Source organism: Perissodus microlepis, chromosome 14 (assembly GCF_051167445.1).
Source record: "Perissodus microlepis isolate ML-2025 ecotype Zambia chromosome 14, ASM5116744v1, whole genome shotgun sequence".
NCBI classification, from domain to species: Eukaryota; Metazoa; Chordata; class Actinopteri; order Cichliformes; family Cichlidae; genus Perissodus; species Perissodus microlepis.
The window spans coordinates 13,316,702-13,335,215 of NC_140474.1; the positions used below are offsets into that span (position 1 = coordinate 13,316,702).

At 40.9% G+C, this 18,514-nt stretch overlaps 1 protein-coding gene across 1 annotated transcript; it reads right to left on the reverse strand.

Annotated features, from left to right (window-relative positions):
* Positions 1–87: 87 nt before the first annotated feature.
* On the reverse strand, positions 88–18,200 carry sytl2b (synaptotagmin-like 2b). The gene is made up of 20 exons (XM_084951106.1): positions 18,146–18,200; positions 16,709–16,861; positions 15,081–15,244; positions 14,664–14,775; positions 13,512–13,560; positions 13,315–13,417; positions 12,823–13,228; positions 12,536–12,741; positions 8,645–11,131; positions 7,283–7,396; positions 7,146–7,196; positions 6,756–6,850; positions 6,548–6,664; positions 5,412–5,581; positions 4,840–4,942; positions 4,578–4,739; positions 4,301–4,385; positions 1,777–1,879; positions 1,481–1,686; positions 88–863 (listed from the first exon to the last, which is right to left on the reverse strand). The coding sequence occupies exons 1-20, from the start codon at positions 18,190–18,192 to the stop codon at positions 715–717; spliced, it is 5,082 nt and encodes a 1,693-aa protein (XP_084807232.1). The 5' UTR covers positions 18,193–18,200; the 3' UTR covers positions 88–714.
* Positions 18,201–18,514: the final 314 nt, after the last annotated feature.

Consider the following 18,514-nt stretch of genomic DNA (forward strand, 5'->3'; position numbering starts at 1 on the left):
CAAAAAACACTAAGAAAAACCTGCTGTTAAATGTTACATTTCTTATAATTTACTGAACAATTAAAAAAGACAGACTTGTTCAAATGATCTGTATTAAGTGTCTTTTATTGCACTTGTGGTTAATATAATTAACACGGCACGTTAACAGTTCATCACACGTGAGATCTGTCTTTGGATTGAATTATATTTTTGAAAATACTGTCAATAATTGTTAGTCCAAGAAGCCATGTTTTCTGAAGACTCAGCTAAGTAAACAAAGGCTATATTGGCACTTCCAGGTGATATAACATTGATAACTTATAGTATATACTACGTGTAAGTTCTTCCAAATAACAATACAAATAAAAAATACCCAGTGTCTTATTAATGTTCGGCAAAAGACAGGTGAAAGTGATGTTACTGTGTCGCATTAGAACAGAACAAACAACTTTAAGGTGCTGGAATTATAAAAATAATGTCGGCATTGGTCGATCCTCTTCTTAATTCTCATAGCTGTGTAAGAATATGAGTCTAAAAACAAAACTCACCCTCCAGAGGTTTCTCTAAGTGTTCATACCACCTTTATGCTGGGTGGCCCACAGGTTTCTGTAAAATTTCTGCCAAACTGATGACTCCAGTGTTTCACTCCGCTGCCTTTCATTTATTTTTAAACTTTGAAATGTAAAAGCAGTTTTACTTTATACTCGTCTGTAATCTCGTCACAGTTTGAGATATTTATTTGAAAGCGGTTTTTGCAGAGTTCAGCATTCTCAGCGGGAGTACGGCTTCCACCCATTCATTCGGGGTAGCCATCATGCGCTCCCACAGCGCCACCTCATAAGGACTCGAGTCCATCCAGTCCACCACTGCTCCGTAACTTCTGCCTACAGAGAGAGAGAGACAAAAAAAGCACCAAAAACATCGTCGTTCCAGCATGAAACTGTTAAATTTCTTAGAATAATTATCTCTTATCTACATCATATAAAGCCTTTGTTTTCTTTCTACACACTTTGATCTAGAAACACTACTCGCATTATGTCATTCTGTTTTTGAAAATTACATTCTGCACACTTATGTTTTGCAGACTATAAAGGCTGTGCATGCAACCAGCCAACGAGAATGATCAAAGCATTGAAGATTAAAGACATTTCATATATATATATATATATATATATATATATATATATATATATATATATATATATATATATATATATATATATATATATATATATATATATATATATATACACACATACACACACACACACACACACACACACACACTAAAATGAGCAAGTCTTACTGCTTTCACTCATAATGTAAACATCAAAGCTCCAATAACTTCACAACAGAAGGCATGTTCAGTTTGTCTTTCAGTGCCACCTCAACTGGCAGCTGGAAACTTTGTCTATCCCATCTAACAGAGGTTGTCTTCATGATGTCTACACGACTGAAAGGTTGCGTACTTTAATAAGTACTTCTTCCATCAGTAGCCTACCTGTTCCAGTCCCCAGCCTCAGGCCCCCCAGCAGGTTGCTTGCGAGCCTGTCTCGGTCCCACACAGTGAGCTCCACGCATGCCTCTGTTAGATCAGCCTCTCTGATGCCATCATACACCATCGTGTGGTTAAACACCGGATCCACCGTCCTCCGCAGCACACGCGTCTTCTGGCGACTTTTCCTGCTCGTGTCTGGCAGGACGAAGCTTCAAATGAGCGGGCAGAAGAAAACATGTCGTGACTAATACAGAAGAACCCCTTAAATGACTAACTTGAGATGAATCAGCTGTGCATACCACTTTACATATGGGTCGATGGTAGCCCTGATTAGAGGCAGGTTCTTGCATTCTTTCACCCAAATGTGAATCTCTCCAGTGCTGCAACTGTCTTTAGCTACACCTTTAAAGAAAATGACATTACATTTTTATGACTCTGGTATGAATCTGGTATTTCTACACAAGTATAAGACTGAACTTAAAAACTAAAACATACTGCAGTAAGGGAGGTTAATACATAACATTTTATTACTGGATTTAAATGATGCTTTTCTTTCCTGCTTTTATTTAACTGGTAATCTAGGTTGATTCTTGTACACTTTGTACAGTGATAGTCAGCTATAGTGCTGTGAAAAAGTATTTACTGTTCCCGATTTCTTTGGTTTGTTGCATATTTGTCATATTTGTTAAACGTTTCAGATCAAACACATTTTAAATATTAGACAAATATAACCCAAGGAAATACAAAATGCAGTTTTTACCCCTCTGCTGCAAAAGGCTGATGGGATATTGTCATCACCCTTCTGGGCGAATTTACCAACCTACCTGGCAAAGTAATTACACCCCTAAATCTAATAACTAGTTCTGGCACCCGTGTCAGCAAGAACTGCAATCAAGCGTTTGTGATAACTGGTAATAAGCCTTTCATATCACTGTGGAGGAATTCAGGCTCATTCGTCTTCGCAGAATTGTTTTAAGCAAGCCACAGTTGAATGTTTTAAAGCATGAAAAGGCTTTTAAGGTCACACCAATCAGATTTAAGTCCAAACTTTGGCTAGGTCACTCAAAAACCATCATTTTGTTTTTCTTCAGAGCCATGAAGGTGGACTGTGTTTTACATCACTGTCCTGCTACTCAAATCTGATTGAGCTTCAAAGCATCAATTGATGGTTAGATGTTCTTTTTCAGGATTTTCTGGTAGGGAGCAGAATTCACGATTCTTTCAATTATAGCAAAGTATCCAGGTCCTGAAGCAGCAAAGCAGCTCCAGACCGTCACACTACAACCAGGCTGTATTTAGTGATTTAATTTTATTCAGCAGGTCTGGCAGTAATCAGTCCTGAGTGTGGCTGATCACAGCATTCCCCCCAAAAAAGTCCTAATCACAGTTAAATCATGAGTTAACATGGGAGGGACAAGCACTTTTATTAAACAGGGTCAGCTTGGTTTGCTTAGGTTTCTTCCCTTAATAAATGACGCCATCATTTAGACATTTAAATAATAATAATAATAATAATAATAATTAAAAAATAAGTACAACAAATAAATAAAAAAATGTAATGAGGAAGGGGATGATACTTTTTACTGCATCACACTACCTAAATTTCCAATACTATCTATGTAGATGTAGGCTAAATGATCTCATTATGAAAAAAGAAAAAAAAAAAATCCTGTTTCACTGTTTCTAATGTGGCCAATTTAAAAAAAAGTTATTTTTGAACCATCGGCCACAGGTTAGAATTTTAAATATAACCCTGGTAATACATAGACTATATGCATTTATTTATTCTCTCTCAATTCTCTCCCAATTATATTATATCATCTGTCCCCCACGTGTGCTGGTCTTGTCTCCCGTTGATTGGTAGGAGGAGCTAAAATGGCTCTTTTGATGTCGAAGGTTGCTGACGCCTGACATATGCAGTATATTGGGACACTATGGATAGGTGCTAATAAACACAATTGTGTTACCCTAAATTAAACATAACACAAAGTACAAGATGCAACAATCAGGTAGGAACAGTGAAGCTGAAATCTCTTAAACCTGCATTCTGTCAGAAGGCCACCAGATGGCGATAGCTGTGCCTGCAAACAAACTTCCTGGAAAAAGTTCCTTAAGAACTCCACCTTTATACTCATACATGATTAAAAGTTCAAAATAATTCTTATTTATCGTTCACATTACATGGTTTGTTCGTTTCTTTGTTTTTAAATGGGCAGGTGTCAACTTTCATCATTTTAAGAAAAAACAGAAGCACTGTGAAAAATATCTCCATCCAGATTAAAAACGTCAAGCATTGCATGTAGAAATCTTGGCCAATCAGAAGCCAAGCGGTAGGCCTGAGTTTTACATTTGAATCAAAAGTGAGGTTCAACTTCCTAAACATCAGGGGAAACACTGACATCCATATTCTATTCATGCAACTGCAGATATTAAAATCTTGCCTTTGTCTGCCACTGCAGGAAATCGCCTCATATAAAAAAAATGATGTGTTGTGCAGTCCGATGTCAGAAAAGGAAAAAGGCACATGCCTTTGACGTTATAGGACAAAATCTGTTTCCTTGCACAGAAGGAAATGCAGAGTATGAAAATCTTCAGCCAAAAAAAGTTTTTCAAAAGTCAAAATGCAAAGGAAAATACCCATGTATGTGAGGACAGGGTGTTACACAAGTCTTTTTTAACACGTCTCCCTTTAACCTGACTTTCTTCTGATTGGCTCTATGTCAGAATAACAGAAGCCTTGACAAACAGGAGAGGCTGCTGTGCTCACTGTAAACAATACTGCTAATCCAATTTATAAAACACAGAGCAGGATTACTTGCAGACCTTCGCTGTGGATGATCTGTGGCAGGAAACGTATGGCTAGTTTCATCTCTCCTCGGTCATTTGATGGCGCTAGCGTGGGCGTCGTCTAAGACACGGGAGACATTATATAAACACCCGAAAACTTCATCATGTGACATCTGATATAACCAACTCAAACAAGACTCTGGAAAATAAATGAGCGGACGGACCACATTCTCCAGATAAACCGCCGTTATGCGATGAGAAAACAATGTCGCAGATAAAGAAGCCTTTGTGTGTGTTTATCTTTTTTTCTTACCCTGGCTTTCAGGGCTAAGTAGTTCATCTGGGTGTGGTCAAAGTCCCACTTAGACAGCTCCACGTCTACCTCGCCCAGGAAACTGTTCTTGCCAAACGTGTCATGATGCCAAACAGAAAGAATGAGTGTCTGGGTCCTGAGATACTCCATGCGAACTCGATACTGGGAGGATAGGAAAGAGCAGGGCGCTTTTATTTGCTGTCAGGCAAGATTTACGGTGTGGGAATATTTGTGTGTTGGTAAAATATCCACATATTCTTACTCTGAGGATCTCGTTAAAAGTCGGGTTTAACGTCTTCTTTTTTACCGATGTTTTCCTCTTTCCGAGATTAGCTTTATCGGGCGCCAGGTAGCTCTTGACATACCTTAAAAAGAAAAAGAAAGCAAATCTTACAGAATATATGGAGGAAGTAGCCACAGTTAGTGGCCAAAAATGGGCTTTCTGCTTTATACACAGTGCTAAAATGAATAATAACTTATTCATTTTTGTGTGATATGGTGACAGAATATAGTAGAAATGAACAGATACAATAAGTTAAGAAAAAAAAAAAAACTTTCTTATACTTCAAGTTTCTAGTGAAAGCTGAGGAAACATCATGAACCACATGCACTGCTGTTCTGACCTTGCCACTTTGCTATATTGCAGGTAAATGCTAGTGCTATAGTGGCTACAGCCATCTCTTATATACAGTCAATACTCTGTATATGCCCCTCATTATTATTTTACAGTGACTTAAAAGAAACCTGGTGTCCTTTTTTGGGGGTGAAAACATGATGCAGGAATGTCAGGTTTCCTTTCATTGGTTTATAATCTAGTATGGAAGTAGCACTCACGGATCTGAGCGGCCCCTTTTCGGGTCGACAGCAGCCAAGTCTCGGCACTCGGCCACAAAAATGTGAAACTCTCTGAGCCGCTGGACGTAGTTGATGGAGAACTGGATGCTTCCCTGGACCTCCACATTCGCAAAGTCTGCACTGTACATGGTCATCACACTTCCACTTAGCTGAAAGCATACGCAAACATGAAGATAAACATTGTTTATTATAAAACAAAGCAGAAGACGGTCTGATGCATGCATGTTTGAGCTTTTGGTTATTGAGTTTTATTGTGCAGCAGGTACAGACGGAGAAGGAATGTTTGAGGTTCAAACAGTGACCAGAGTTCTTGTTAGTGCACTTTTCTATACTTTGACCTGATTAGTGCTACAAACCTTAGCGCTGGAAAGTTGCTGTGAGCTGCACTGAGGTGTGGGGAGGATTCAAATTTCTTTTGGAGCTATCAGTTTTCTCCTTTAAAATCATCTCTATGGATAAGCTTAAAAAAAGCCCTACTTCACAAACCTCATATCTCACTCAGTGTTTCAGTATTTGTTGCTCCAGGGCTCACTGGAGCTTCCTAAGGCCTGAGAAGTGGTAAAATCACAACAAAATTTCAATTTACGCTTGATTAAAAGTGTTCACTAATGAAGATTTGGCCAAAGACCAACTTTGTTTAGCTAATGCACATCTGCTCATGTCTGGTTAGCCTCCCACTGTTCAGCTGAGGTGCAGTGCACAGATGCTTGGCAGCTTTGGGATCTTTCTGATTCTGGCTGTCATCCCGACATGGGTGCAGTGGTGGTCGAAACATTTATTTATGTCAGTATCAATACAACTGGAGATATTCTATTTCAAATAGTATAAGAAAACTGATGATTGATGCTCATATTAAACATGGCCAAAGTTTACAAAAAAATGAGGTCAGTGTATCACTGTAGGCCACGACATGTTGGCGGCTGTGCCAGCAATAGCATAAATGCTAAGTGGAATGCAGCCTTCAGTACACCTGTATTTTTAATTTAAAGCTTTTGCTGTGAAAAAGGTTTCTCTAGTTCAGCTTAAAGCCAAGAAGCAGCGCAGTTAAAGTGAGAGATAAGTGAATGGGAAACATGTGCATGCAAAGCGATGCATTCTGCTGTGTATAAACATACAGAAGACACAGACGGCCTGCCAGAAGAGATGGTGAGGTTAGACATTGAGCTGCCCATTATTAGTCTTTCTCGGGGGTAACTGTCCTCACAGGTGGAGTCAGTGGTTTCGCCAGGATCCTACAACACAGACAGCAAACAAAGCTCTGTGCTCAAAGATGCAGTGCAGGCTTTTTTCTACAGGACTAAAAGATGCAAAAAGTCATTTTACCTCCTTCTGTAAGAATGAAGGAACTGATTTGCTCATCTTCTTCAGGTGGTCTGGATCCGAAAATAAGGCCGAGGAGGATGATGCGATAACAGAAGCTAGAGCGTGGTTAGTTGGGAAGCAGAAGATTAAAATACTGATTTAATTTCCATTATGATCGCAAGAAAATGTATATCCTCCGGAGACCCAGCCTAATTATGCATGTCCTCTGTAGTAGACACAAAAATCTGAGAAAAAGTTAAACTTAGAGATACTTTTTTCCTTGGTTCTCAGAAGGATAAAATAAGATAAGTATTTGTCTTATCATATGTCTCGCACAAAGTTCCTAATGTTGTAAATCTGCTCAACATTTGGCAATAAAATCCTTTCTGAAAGGAAAAAGGCTGTTTCTACCATCGTTAATGCGCCTGAGGTCAGAAGTTGAGTCCTGTCTTCTTTCTTGTCCTTTGAGAAACAGAATTAAGAATCAGTCATCTCAAATTGTGTCTACATACGGAAGATTCGGGCTTTAGCATTGAGAACGTGCTCACGTGGTGATAATGATGCGGTGATATCCTCCATACTTTTAGCCAGATTTTTGGGCCGTGCTTCTGCTCGCCGCAGTGCTTTCCTTACAGGATTTTGGTCACCGTCATCATTTTCACCTGCAATCAGCGGAAAAAGCTCTGATTAACTGATTAATGGTCTTGAAAGCTGAGAAAGCACCATGAAGCAAATTAAGGGCACTGATTAATGGCTGTCGTCTGGATCCTGGATGCGTGGAGGAAACTTTTAGACTTGACAAAGGTATAAATAAGGTTTATCTATTCTTATTTGAATGATAAATAGTCTGAAATATTTTTAATAAACTGTTCTAGGAAAAAAAAAAAACAGAAGCATGTGAAAAATGGCAATCTACAGTATTTTTCAGTTAACGACATTGCAATGCAAAGAAAAGAGGCTAATCTGCTAATCTTTGACAGCTGATTATGAAACAGCTTTTGATCAGCTGATTTTTGCAGCTCCATTTACTTTGAATCCACAAATGAAAATCTAAGTATTTGAAGTTTGAGGTTTACAATTAGGTAATAATGAAAATAAAAAAGAAAAGAAATTAACCTTTAAACAGTTCAAGGTTTGAGGTTTGAAGAATACTATATAGCACTATAAAACTACTGTTGGTGAAATGTTGTTTTGTTTTCGCTTTTTAATTAAGTTACCCAGCCCACAAATTAAACACAGACAGCTGACTGCAGGTACACAGTCTGTTTACTGAGATTTGCTGTTGCCAACACAGATAACCCGACACGGACACAATGTCAAGGACACGGCTGGATCCAAGCCATGATGACAAACTGTATCGGAGTGTACACACAGGAGTACGACCTACACAAAACAGCTGTTGAAAAAAATTAGATTGATATTTGTGATGAATGGGGAGGGATGCTCGTTTATTTATTTTCTGGTTTATTTTATGCAAACTAATTAATTTCAATTTCTTTAAATGTTTCCAGCAAGCCACTGGTACTATTTGCAGATGTCACCCATAGGTTGCTACAGATCACTTGACGCGAGGATAATCCATCTTCAAACAATCCCGGGCCACCTTGGATTTACTGTAATTTACATGAGCACACCTGGTCTGCGATGCGTCTCTCTGAAGTAGGGACTGCTGGTTGTATTCTACTTATAGACAGTCTCTGTCTGGGCTATTCAAATGACCCATTTCAAAAGGTAACAATATCACAAGGTCATAGCAGTTGTAGTGCACTGTTCAACCACTATTTTCTCAAGCATAACTGTAGCTGAAGGAAAAAAACTTTATGACGACATGTATAAAACCATTTTAGAGAGAAGTTCTTGCTTTGAGTTGCAGTAGAAAGTAAAACATCAGAATGAAAAATGGTGCTTACGATTTGAACTGTTTCTCGAGTTGGACCAGGTTTCTGACGTGCTGCTCACAGAGGACTCCTGGCCAGTGTCTGAGCTGCTGTAGTTTGCCCACAGGGGGCGTTGACTCATCTTGTTGACCTTCCTGCTGTATCGCTCCTCAGAGCTAACCGGTGTGCTGGCCCTCACCGGCCCAGTCACATCCAGTTCATACCCAGATTTGCCCTCTGACCCCTCGTCCTTCACGGCCGGAGCGAGTGAGGTGTGGACGCTGGTCTTATCCGTCATCCCCAGGTAGTGCCGGTAGTCTCTAGGAACAAAGGCGCGTGCTCGTGGAGTCAGAGCCTCCGTTTCCTCTGATCGTCTCGGCACTACAGCTTTCTCAGGGTTCTGTCTTTGCTTTCTGCTCTGAGAGTGAACAGGGCTGACATCCATTTTCAGTTTGCTTTGATCTTTTTCATCGGGAATGCTCAAAGCGAACATGCTGGTGGCACGGCGCATAGAATTACCCCGACTGCTCGAGCAACCAAAGCTGTCTTTTCTGCTCTTAGGAATACGACTCTCTTTTCCTGAGATGTTTTGTGGTTTTGAAGTTTTCTCCTCTCTGCTGGAATCTTTTGAGCTCTTTCTGGACAATCTTTGTTGGCCTGACTCAGTTGAGTTATAATTAGGCGGGTTGTTTTTGCCATCACCCAGTGCTCTGGACCCAGAGCCCGTCTGTCTGTCATGTGGCGACTTTGATCGATTCAGAGGAGGTGGAGATGATTTCATCACAGCTGGTCTTGTTTTCTCGACAGCAGAGGATAGTCTGTAAATCTCTGGATCAACAACCTTTACGTCCTGAGATGACAGCTGGGCACTTATTCCTTCTTTCCTTTTGGGGCTTTTGGGTTTGTCAAAGGAAAATGATCCCTTGGAGTCTGATGTGGCCTCATCCCAGAACTCGCGTAGAGTGTTAAACTGGGCCCGGCTTGTGCCAAGGCTCGGAGACAGCTTGTCTATTCTCTGATTCAGTGGCATAATAGAAAAATTTTGATGATTTTTGTCATAGTTTTCATCGTCACTGCCTGACTCATTGCCAATTGACCTCAGGTCATATTCTGATTTTGTGAATCTTTTATTCAGTTTCACCTGATTTGCTCCACGAGCCACCTTACCATCTCCGAAAGCTCTAGGTTTGCCGGTATAAAACATGGGCTTGTTCCTCTCCTGCTCCCAGAAGGATTTGAGCTGCTTTATTCGCTCTGCAGTGCTTTCTTGGTTTTGCAACGCCTGCCTATTTAGATGAGGACTGTTAGTCCTGTCTTTATTGGATGAGTCCTCTTTTCTTTTTGGAGACATGCTCGAATGAATGCTTTTATCCTCACCTGAACCTCTTTGAATTTGTGCTTTTGTGGTGATCTGCACATCATTCCCAGGTTGCTTATAGTCCATGTACACATTGTTTCTGGTTAAACAGAGCTTCTCAGAATCCAGGCTGGCCCTTGTTAGAAGGTCTGTATCCAGCTGAGACACAGGGAGACTTTTTGAGAGCTCTTCTGGCAGCAGGACTTCTCTTGGTTCAGAAAAGCTGTCAGGTTTGATTAAAGAGATGCTCTCAGACTCTGGACTGATGGCCGTCCTTGCCAGTGCTCTTGTGCAAAAAACCTCAGCATCTGAACCTCTTCTCTCACTGGACAGCAACATCAAATAATCTGACTTGTATGTTGAATCATCATTACCCTCTTGGGGCAAATTAATCACCAGATTGTCTGCTTGCTGGTGGTTATTTAAATGAACACTCTCTCCTACATCTGTAGTGATTAGCAGCTGCTGTTCTCTTTCATCACTTGGATTTGAAGCGTATTTATCATAAATCTCATTCCCGCTGTATATTCCAGGAACCAACGCCATATCAGACCTTTTCTCTGTCGTCAGCTGAGCAGATTTTTGACCTTTGTCGCCAGATGAGACCGACTTCCCAATGAGTATTTTAGGGCCTGTATTGCTTTTCTCCCAGAACGACTTCAGATGAGATATTTTAGGTGGCTGGCTTTCATCGGCATCATCTTTCACATCTTGTGAATGCATTCTCTCTCTGGTACCCGTCTTCACCTCCTCTTGTGATTCAATCACTTCCTTGCTGCCTGTTCTGTCAGCGGCTCGAAGCTCTTTGTCATTGTTGATCTGTCTTTGCAAATGATTCCTCTTTGTTTCAAGTGTTTCCTTTTTCCTGTCACTTATCATATCCACAGCATCTTTCGACAATAAATCCTCAGCTCTTAATCTACTAACTTCCACATGTTTGTCAGGGCTCTTTGTAACCACTGGATCGTCTGAATTTAGCCAATCGCTGCTGTCCGTGCTGCGGCTGAACCACTCCAGCACCTTTGCAATGGATTCCTCATCCTCACCAGTGGGACTGGTGGCCTGAGTGGATAGCTTAAACACATTTGCATGATTTGACCTCTGGGTTTGCTGATGAGACTTATCAATGAAGTTGAGATCATAGGATACAGGGAGATCCGGATCTAAAAACCAACATGGGGAAATAGAATTAGATACTTGGCTCTACTTCAATAAGCGGTGGGATTACCACATCAATTTAATGAATAAATAAAACAGTATTAGTGTACAAGGTGTGACCAAAGAGCGCTACAACCCACTGAGGAAAAAGCGTTTCTGACTTCAATTTCAGCTCTCTGCCCTTCAAGGTCTTCTCCTTGTTCACCTCTGGACTTATTCCAGCACTCCTGTGTTTTTAAAGCCACTCTACAGAAGTCAAGTTCTAATCACTTGTCACTGTGATGCTTGCTGGATCTCCTGAAGTTTTGACACATTAAGTTTAAAGGCCCCCAAAGGTTCTGACCTTTAAATTTCTCATCTTTAAGTTGGTGGGAGCCGAATTTGTCTCTTTCTTTTATGTGTTATAAGCCGGTGCAATGTTCTCCTTCGGCTGCCCTGGTACATTACAGGAGAGTTCAACATTGACTCACTAAATTCACAGCACACAGTAGAGAAAATGTGAAAAACAAAGCAAAACACTGACTCTCTCTCAGATAAGCTCCTAATTTGATATGTCGCCTTCAAGCTTAGACTCGCCTTCACCGGTGATGATCCCCGGCATGAATGTCGGGTCACCTTAAACCTGAATTTGAGGTTAAATTTCTGGTGAAATCACAGATGTGTGAGTGCATGAGGAGTGCTTGCGTACTGTAGGAGTGCTGGAAGCTTGCAGAGGCGGAAAATAAGATGACCCTGAAGGGGAAATGGACCTCATATAGCAGTATAACTTTGCAGTGTTGCTATATTGATGGCAGTGTGATTTCATATTTAGTCTAAAGTAAAACATTTTAACAACATTTTAAGAGGGTGACAAAACTTGCTGACCTTAGCAAACCCTCGATTTTTCATTCAGACGATCGCCCCTTTTAATTGTGTCTTATATTTGTTTTATTGCCCAATACATTCAGATAATCTTATTTTCCTAATTACGGTTTAGAGCTCATTCTTGAATCTTAGTACTTTAATATTCAAATGGTGAATATTGTGCTTATTATACTTGCTACAAATCAGTATGTTAGATAGTCGTCCACAGTGGAGTTAAATTGGATTTGCTGGAATTATGATATATTATCTTCTGTTAAATTTCTGGACATTGGCTGAAGTGGGAAAAAAAAAAAGATTAATCGTCTGTCTGTAGCAGACAAACAGAGGAAAATACCAGAATGGAAGATACACTCAGAATCACAAGATAAATAAAAGATGAAGAATGAAAAAAAAAAATTCTCCCCCCCAAAAATGTCAGTTTTTCAGACTTTTCTCTGATTTTATTCATTTTTTTAAACTTTCACCTCTTTTCATCTCCTCCAATCCTTGAAAGAGGAATACATGCCTGAAAGCCCTGCCCTGTCGTACCTTGTTACTGAACTTACCCACAATGTTTTGGGGCAAACTCAGCTCCTCCTGCCTCATCGCTGGCCCCACACGGCTGTTGTTTTCTTTGTCCTGAATGTTGGTGGTAGGCAGCGTGACAAAATTCAAAGGTGGAAGCTCTCTTTGAGGTTGGTCATCTCGTTCTTCACTCCTCTGCGATGTTCCCGTCTCAGTGGACGCATCACTTCTTGTGTATCTGGACACTCTGAAAATATACAGGTTGTGAGTTACAGTGGAAGGATGCCAACGTTTAATTACAGGTTCCCAGTATAAGTTTCCCACTGACCTGTCTCTTGTTATAGAAGCTGGGTTTCTCTGTCTTTCCAGACTTGAATTGGAGGAAACCTGAGAGTTGTCACACAGTGACTGCAAGGAGTTTTCATCTGCAGATGTGGATGATCGAGCTACCTGATTAGACACTGCACTTCTTTGAGGCATTTCATCTTGGCTCTTCAGGCCAGACTGATTAGAGCTCCCGCTGGATCCCCGCTGCAGCCTCCGTCGTGGTGTAGGAATAATCCCCGCTGATCCCGGCTGAGCATCCAACCCCAGGCCGTTGCTTTCAGACGGACTGAGAGGACGTCTGGAGAGAAAGGTCCTCTTCTTTGGCACTGGCCTGAAACCTACAGAGGAGCCCTCTGATGTCTGATTGGCCTCACCTGCTGGGTGATTCTTCAGTGGAGAGACGGGCTCTGAGGACAGAAAAGATAAGAGGCTCACTGCGGGATACCCTCAGATAGCCCCGCAAAGATCTGTATGTTCAAATTTCAGTTCAGACCTGTCTCCAGTGACTCCTGGTCTCGACTGGCTGACAGGTAATGATTATTTTCAGGAGGCTCAACAACAACAAGGGAAGCACGGTTAAAAGGGTTATGCCTCGGCTTGAAGACAGAAAAGAATGAAATGCGCTGTTAACTCTACAACAGGAAAAAAGAAAAGGAAAAAAGAAAGTCCAGCCTGTTTTTCAACACGTACCATTCTCGGGGAGTGAATCCCTGAACTTTGATTCTCTTTTTCTGCATCACTGGGAAAAAAGAATAAATTTTTTTTTAAATTTAATGTGTAAACAACACCGTGCATGACTGGGACTCGCGACAGTAAAGAGTAATGACATTAAAGAAGCAAAAGATGTCTGCCCATCCAAACCACCCAAACATCAAAGGAGCAAACATATGAGACAACACTTGCGACATGTCTATGTTGTGGCTGAATTAAATTAATCTAATGCAATTCATTTAACTGCATTTAAATCTCATGTGATGTAATGAAGCAATGGGAAATAAATGCACTGCAAACCAACACTGTCAGAGTGCAAATACCTGAGAGGGACTAAGTCAAATATTGACTGCACTATAATAGAAGTGTGCTGAATGTGTGGCACAAAGTGACTTCACTACACAGTCAACGGTGTGACTAATCCAGTCTTATATTAACAAAAGGTCTTAAAAGTCTTACAATAAAAAACAATCTTCTCATTCAAATTAGAACCACAGGATAGGACGATCCTGACATTTTCTTTTGTATAACTTAATTTCAAACATAACAACAACATCTCGTAATGTCCCAATCGGAGTAATTGCTCTGAGAGTTTTATCGAGTTAAACACTTTACCGAGAAGGTACAGTAGCCGCTGCCTGGCTATAAAACAGATGTATTCCTTGTCAGCACCACCTATGTTTACACAGGCTGAGTCACAAGACTCCGAGTACATATTCACACTGACAGGGTGACGAGAGAGATAAACAGAGCTGGTTCAGCCTCAAGTGATAATATCAGTGTCTGGTAGCGTTACATGTGAAGGCATCCTCCGCGGTCCGTTTCTCGAGTCACAGTGAAGCTGGTACTGGTATCAGATCAATATTAGCACGGCAGGATCAATACTTGTAATTTTTTTATATACAGTTTGTTTTGGATATCATTGAATATACCTCAAACATGAGAAATGCCTGAACCTTTTTGTGTTGACTGTGACGTCTATTTTATTAATAGCCTACAGCATATTTAAACAACAGAACTTGACCCAAAGTGCTTTAGAGGGCGGCACATGGCCCTGTATTTTCTTCTGCTGCATCGTATCGATAATAACATTTGCAGTATTGCACAGCACTATAGGAAACAACTGCTTACCTAATCTGCTGTGGCTGCTCTGCTTCCAGCTGTCTGGCAGGTTTCAGTGGAGGAACAATGTCTGAAGCTCGACTGCTCGCGACCTTGGGTCTGTCAAGTCTAAGAGAACCATCTGCAGGAGAGAGGTTTGGAAAAGTCTGTGAATAACAACACTGTCCAGGTTGATGAAGCAGAATAATTCTGATTTTCACCACACGTTGAGAGGGAATTCTTTCCTGGCCTCATTTCTGACCTCAGCACTCTGTATGTATTTACCCCCGAAAGGCTAAAACATTTAAATCCAGCAGATCAGTAAAATCTGTACTTGCCTCTGTTGTGATAACAGGGTGCTGTGGTCAAAAAGAGGAAAAGTTTTTTTTCCCCTGAGCACGAAATGTGCATTTAAAACTCTTAGCGAACAGTGCAGAATGAGCAGACCTAAACTAGCCGCTTTTCCTTGTTTCATGGAAGCCAGAATGATTTCCGAGCCGTGGATCTTGTCCCTGTGTCTGCGTGACTTGGCCTCGTAAAACCACTCTCCTGTCAGGTACTTCAGTTTAGCGTCGGACTGGGAGGCATTGTTTACTATGTTCTCCAGTTTCCTGTTAGGATATAATAAAAAGAATAAAGAATAAAATAAAATAGACATACACAAAAGAGAAATGAAGTGAAAACGCTCAAGTGGAGAGGTTTTTTCTGTATAATTTCTAGTTCTTTTATGCAGTGTGTTAATCCTAGCTGAGTGGCACATCTTGCTGAATGGCTACAGACACAAAAAAGAGCAAAAGCGAGACAATGCTCGCTTTCGGTTGCACTGAATGAAGAATCTGACACCATTTTAATTCACTTTGAGCAGGACTAATCTGCAAATATGGGGTGAAATACAAAGCCAAGAGCGCAGAAAGGACAGACAAACCCCCAAAAATCTTTTAAAGGTGTTCACAATGCAATCAACATAACACAAATTCTCTTTTGTGTTTTTAATCGTGTGAAGCATTTTTCAGATTTCAGCTTAAGCTAATGAAAAGCTTCTGATTTTACTGTGCAGGAATTCGGAAAACATTTCCATCAACTTTAAATTGAATCAAAGAGGGAACAAAAAAAATTCCTCCGCCTTGAGCTGACTGCTCCAACTCATCTTTCCTCCTTCACAGAGGAACTCGGTGGTCATGTGAAAAAAGGGTAGCACATTATTACAGACTGTTGGCTTAATCCTTTTACACTAGACTGGCTGAGACACAGTGAGCATTCAGCCCCCCGCTGATGGAAAAAGTCAGGCCGGCCAATTGCATTAAGGCCACAATAAAAAGCACGCTGTTTGATGGCATTCTCGATTTTTGAAAATGAAATCAAAACAGGGTACACAGCATCGGGGATTTTTGATAGTTTGCACGCATGGTTGCAATTTGAAAGACGAAGTGTGCACTTTTGTTTCAGGACATGGGAGAGGTCAGAGAAGATGTGAGCTTCTTGTTTGTCTTCACACACCCTGAATATGCACAGTGAGGAAGTTCTGACCCCGCCCGAAGGTGCTAAGACGACAGGGAAACAGCAGATGTCAATTGTTTTAAAAGTCCTAAAAAGATATGACCAAATGAAACTTCTTTTCCCCATCACGTTCGACACTCTTGATGCATCTCCCATCACTGAGGCCTTTAAGGGTTTCTATTCCTGTCCATCAGACCAGCATGATCCTCTCCCACGTGTGGACTTGGCTGTAATCTAATTGCTCATCTCACATTGAGGTTTCTCAGCTACGGAGGCAGCGTCTGTGTCCAGCCAAGCTGTTACTGTGTTATTGGATTATGAGCAGACAAATATTATTTTGACGATCCGACAAAGGCCTCTTCTCACAGAACAGGTGACAGAGGGACTTGGGAGTTCTTATTAAATCAATAAAATGACATTAGCTCAACAACATGACATTAACTTAAGAGTCAGCCCAAAATGTCTCAGCGCATGTCAAAAACAGAGCCAAGCAGCGACGCACGAGTAAACAGTGGCTTAAAGGACGTCCAAAAATATGACTTCATATCGTCATACGTGACTGAGACTCAAATTTCAACCTGACTCTCTCCTCCTCTGCCTTCTTCAGTTCAGCATCCCTCTTCAGCACCGTCATGATCATCGCCTGCTCCTCCTCCGTCAGGTGGCTCAGGTCTATCATGGTTCCTTCTCCTGCTTTTCTCAGCGGACAGGTGTGGAAATGGTTGCTGGTTCTGTCAAAGTATACAGCAGTTAATTCAGATCCTGTAAAGTTCTCAAAGTTTAGAGCTGTACCCTTAACTCTTTACCCCTTGAAAGACTACCAGCAGTAACCCCTAGAAGCTCTTCTCTGATCTAAGTGGTTTCTTTAATATTTCAAGTCTGCTTATAGAACAAAATGACTGGGTTTGCATTAGAAGTTAATGAGGGTGGTCACTGTTTATGCAGCTACCCCTCTACACAGCAGGCTTCTCATTAAGAGTGACGTGGAGCCCATTTTTTCCAATTTAAACCAGAAGCAGGTCCAGTATTTAAAGCAATGAAAATAATTCCATTAGAGGAGTTATTGTTAAAGCTGTAGCTCCTATATTTTCTACTTTACCCAAGTATATAGCTGCCTTAAGCTGCTTTAAACTTCTAGTGCACTGCTTATGGTTCTATCATGTGACTGATGGAGGTTTAACAAGGTTTACACAGAAAGTTAAACCTACAAAACCATCAATATTAAAGATCAAATCAGGGGTTCCTGTTATTTTTTTGGCTTGTATGTAGTTTCATAGTCACATCTTATAGAAGTTCACACAGTGAACTTCTGGATATTGAATATGGGAACTTTTGAAGGAGGTGGTCAGGTTGGAAAGTAAGCAGCTCCTTAACCACGGGAACAGCTGCTTACACACTGATGCTATTGATATAAGCAAGTCATATATATTAATGAATGAGCCACAGGCACGTATTTACTGTTACTCTAATAAGTACCCAAATTATGTTTAGAGTAATAAGGGTGCCTGAGGAAAAATATTCTATCAGTGGTGCTAAACTTTAGCTGGTGTGCTCTTTTTTTATATAAAAAAGTTTATCAAGCGAAAGAGATGCTGATACTTTAACACTAAACTTTGATATCTGGACAGTAACGCGAGGAATCGTCTGGTCTTTGTGCAGCTGATGATTCCTTCAGAGATAAAAGAGAACCAGCAACAGGGCGGGCGCAAAAGTTTTCTTTGGCTGAGCAAACTTAAGCACATGAACGTTTCATAGAGTAAAAAATGGTTTTAAATGAAGCACACCTGAGAAGTCTCATCTTAAACTATTAACGTGAGTGGCAGAGGTTTACCTTAAATCTCCAGAGAGTGTCACTTCCTTTCTTTCCACTTCAAACTCAACAAGTGGAAAACATCGTTTGTTTGTTTTTTATATTTGCCTACCTTACAGGACACCTGAGGACTTCTCACAGCCCGCTTCTGTCTTTCCCATCTTCATGTTTTACAAAAAAATCACACGGGAACTAAAGTTTTTACCTCCTCCACAGGTCTCCTGCTGCTGGATGCGCCGGATCTCCGGACATGCGCGTGGGAGGGGGCGGACTCAGAGCGCGTGCATGGGGAGGATTTGATGAGCATGAGCTGCAGTTTTTAATTTGACTTTCAGTAACTATATAAATATTTATTTTTATTTAGTGAATGTCTGGGTGTTTCATGTCAAGTTCAAGCTTTAATTTTAACTGATCTAACGCTTAAAAATGAATGAATTATGCAGTCAGTGGTGTAATGCCAGGTAGTGTCCAGCAGGTGTCTCCAGTTTACACGCGTTGACATCATCGGTCTGTTTGACAAAAGGGTGTGAGCATCCTCACGGGCAGGCGAGGCTCTAGGACAGCCCAAACCTCA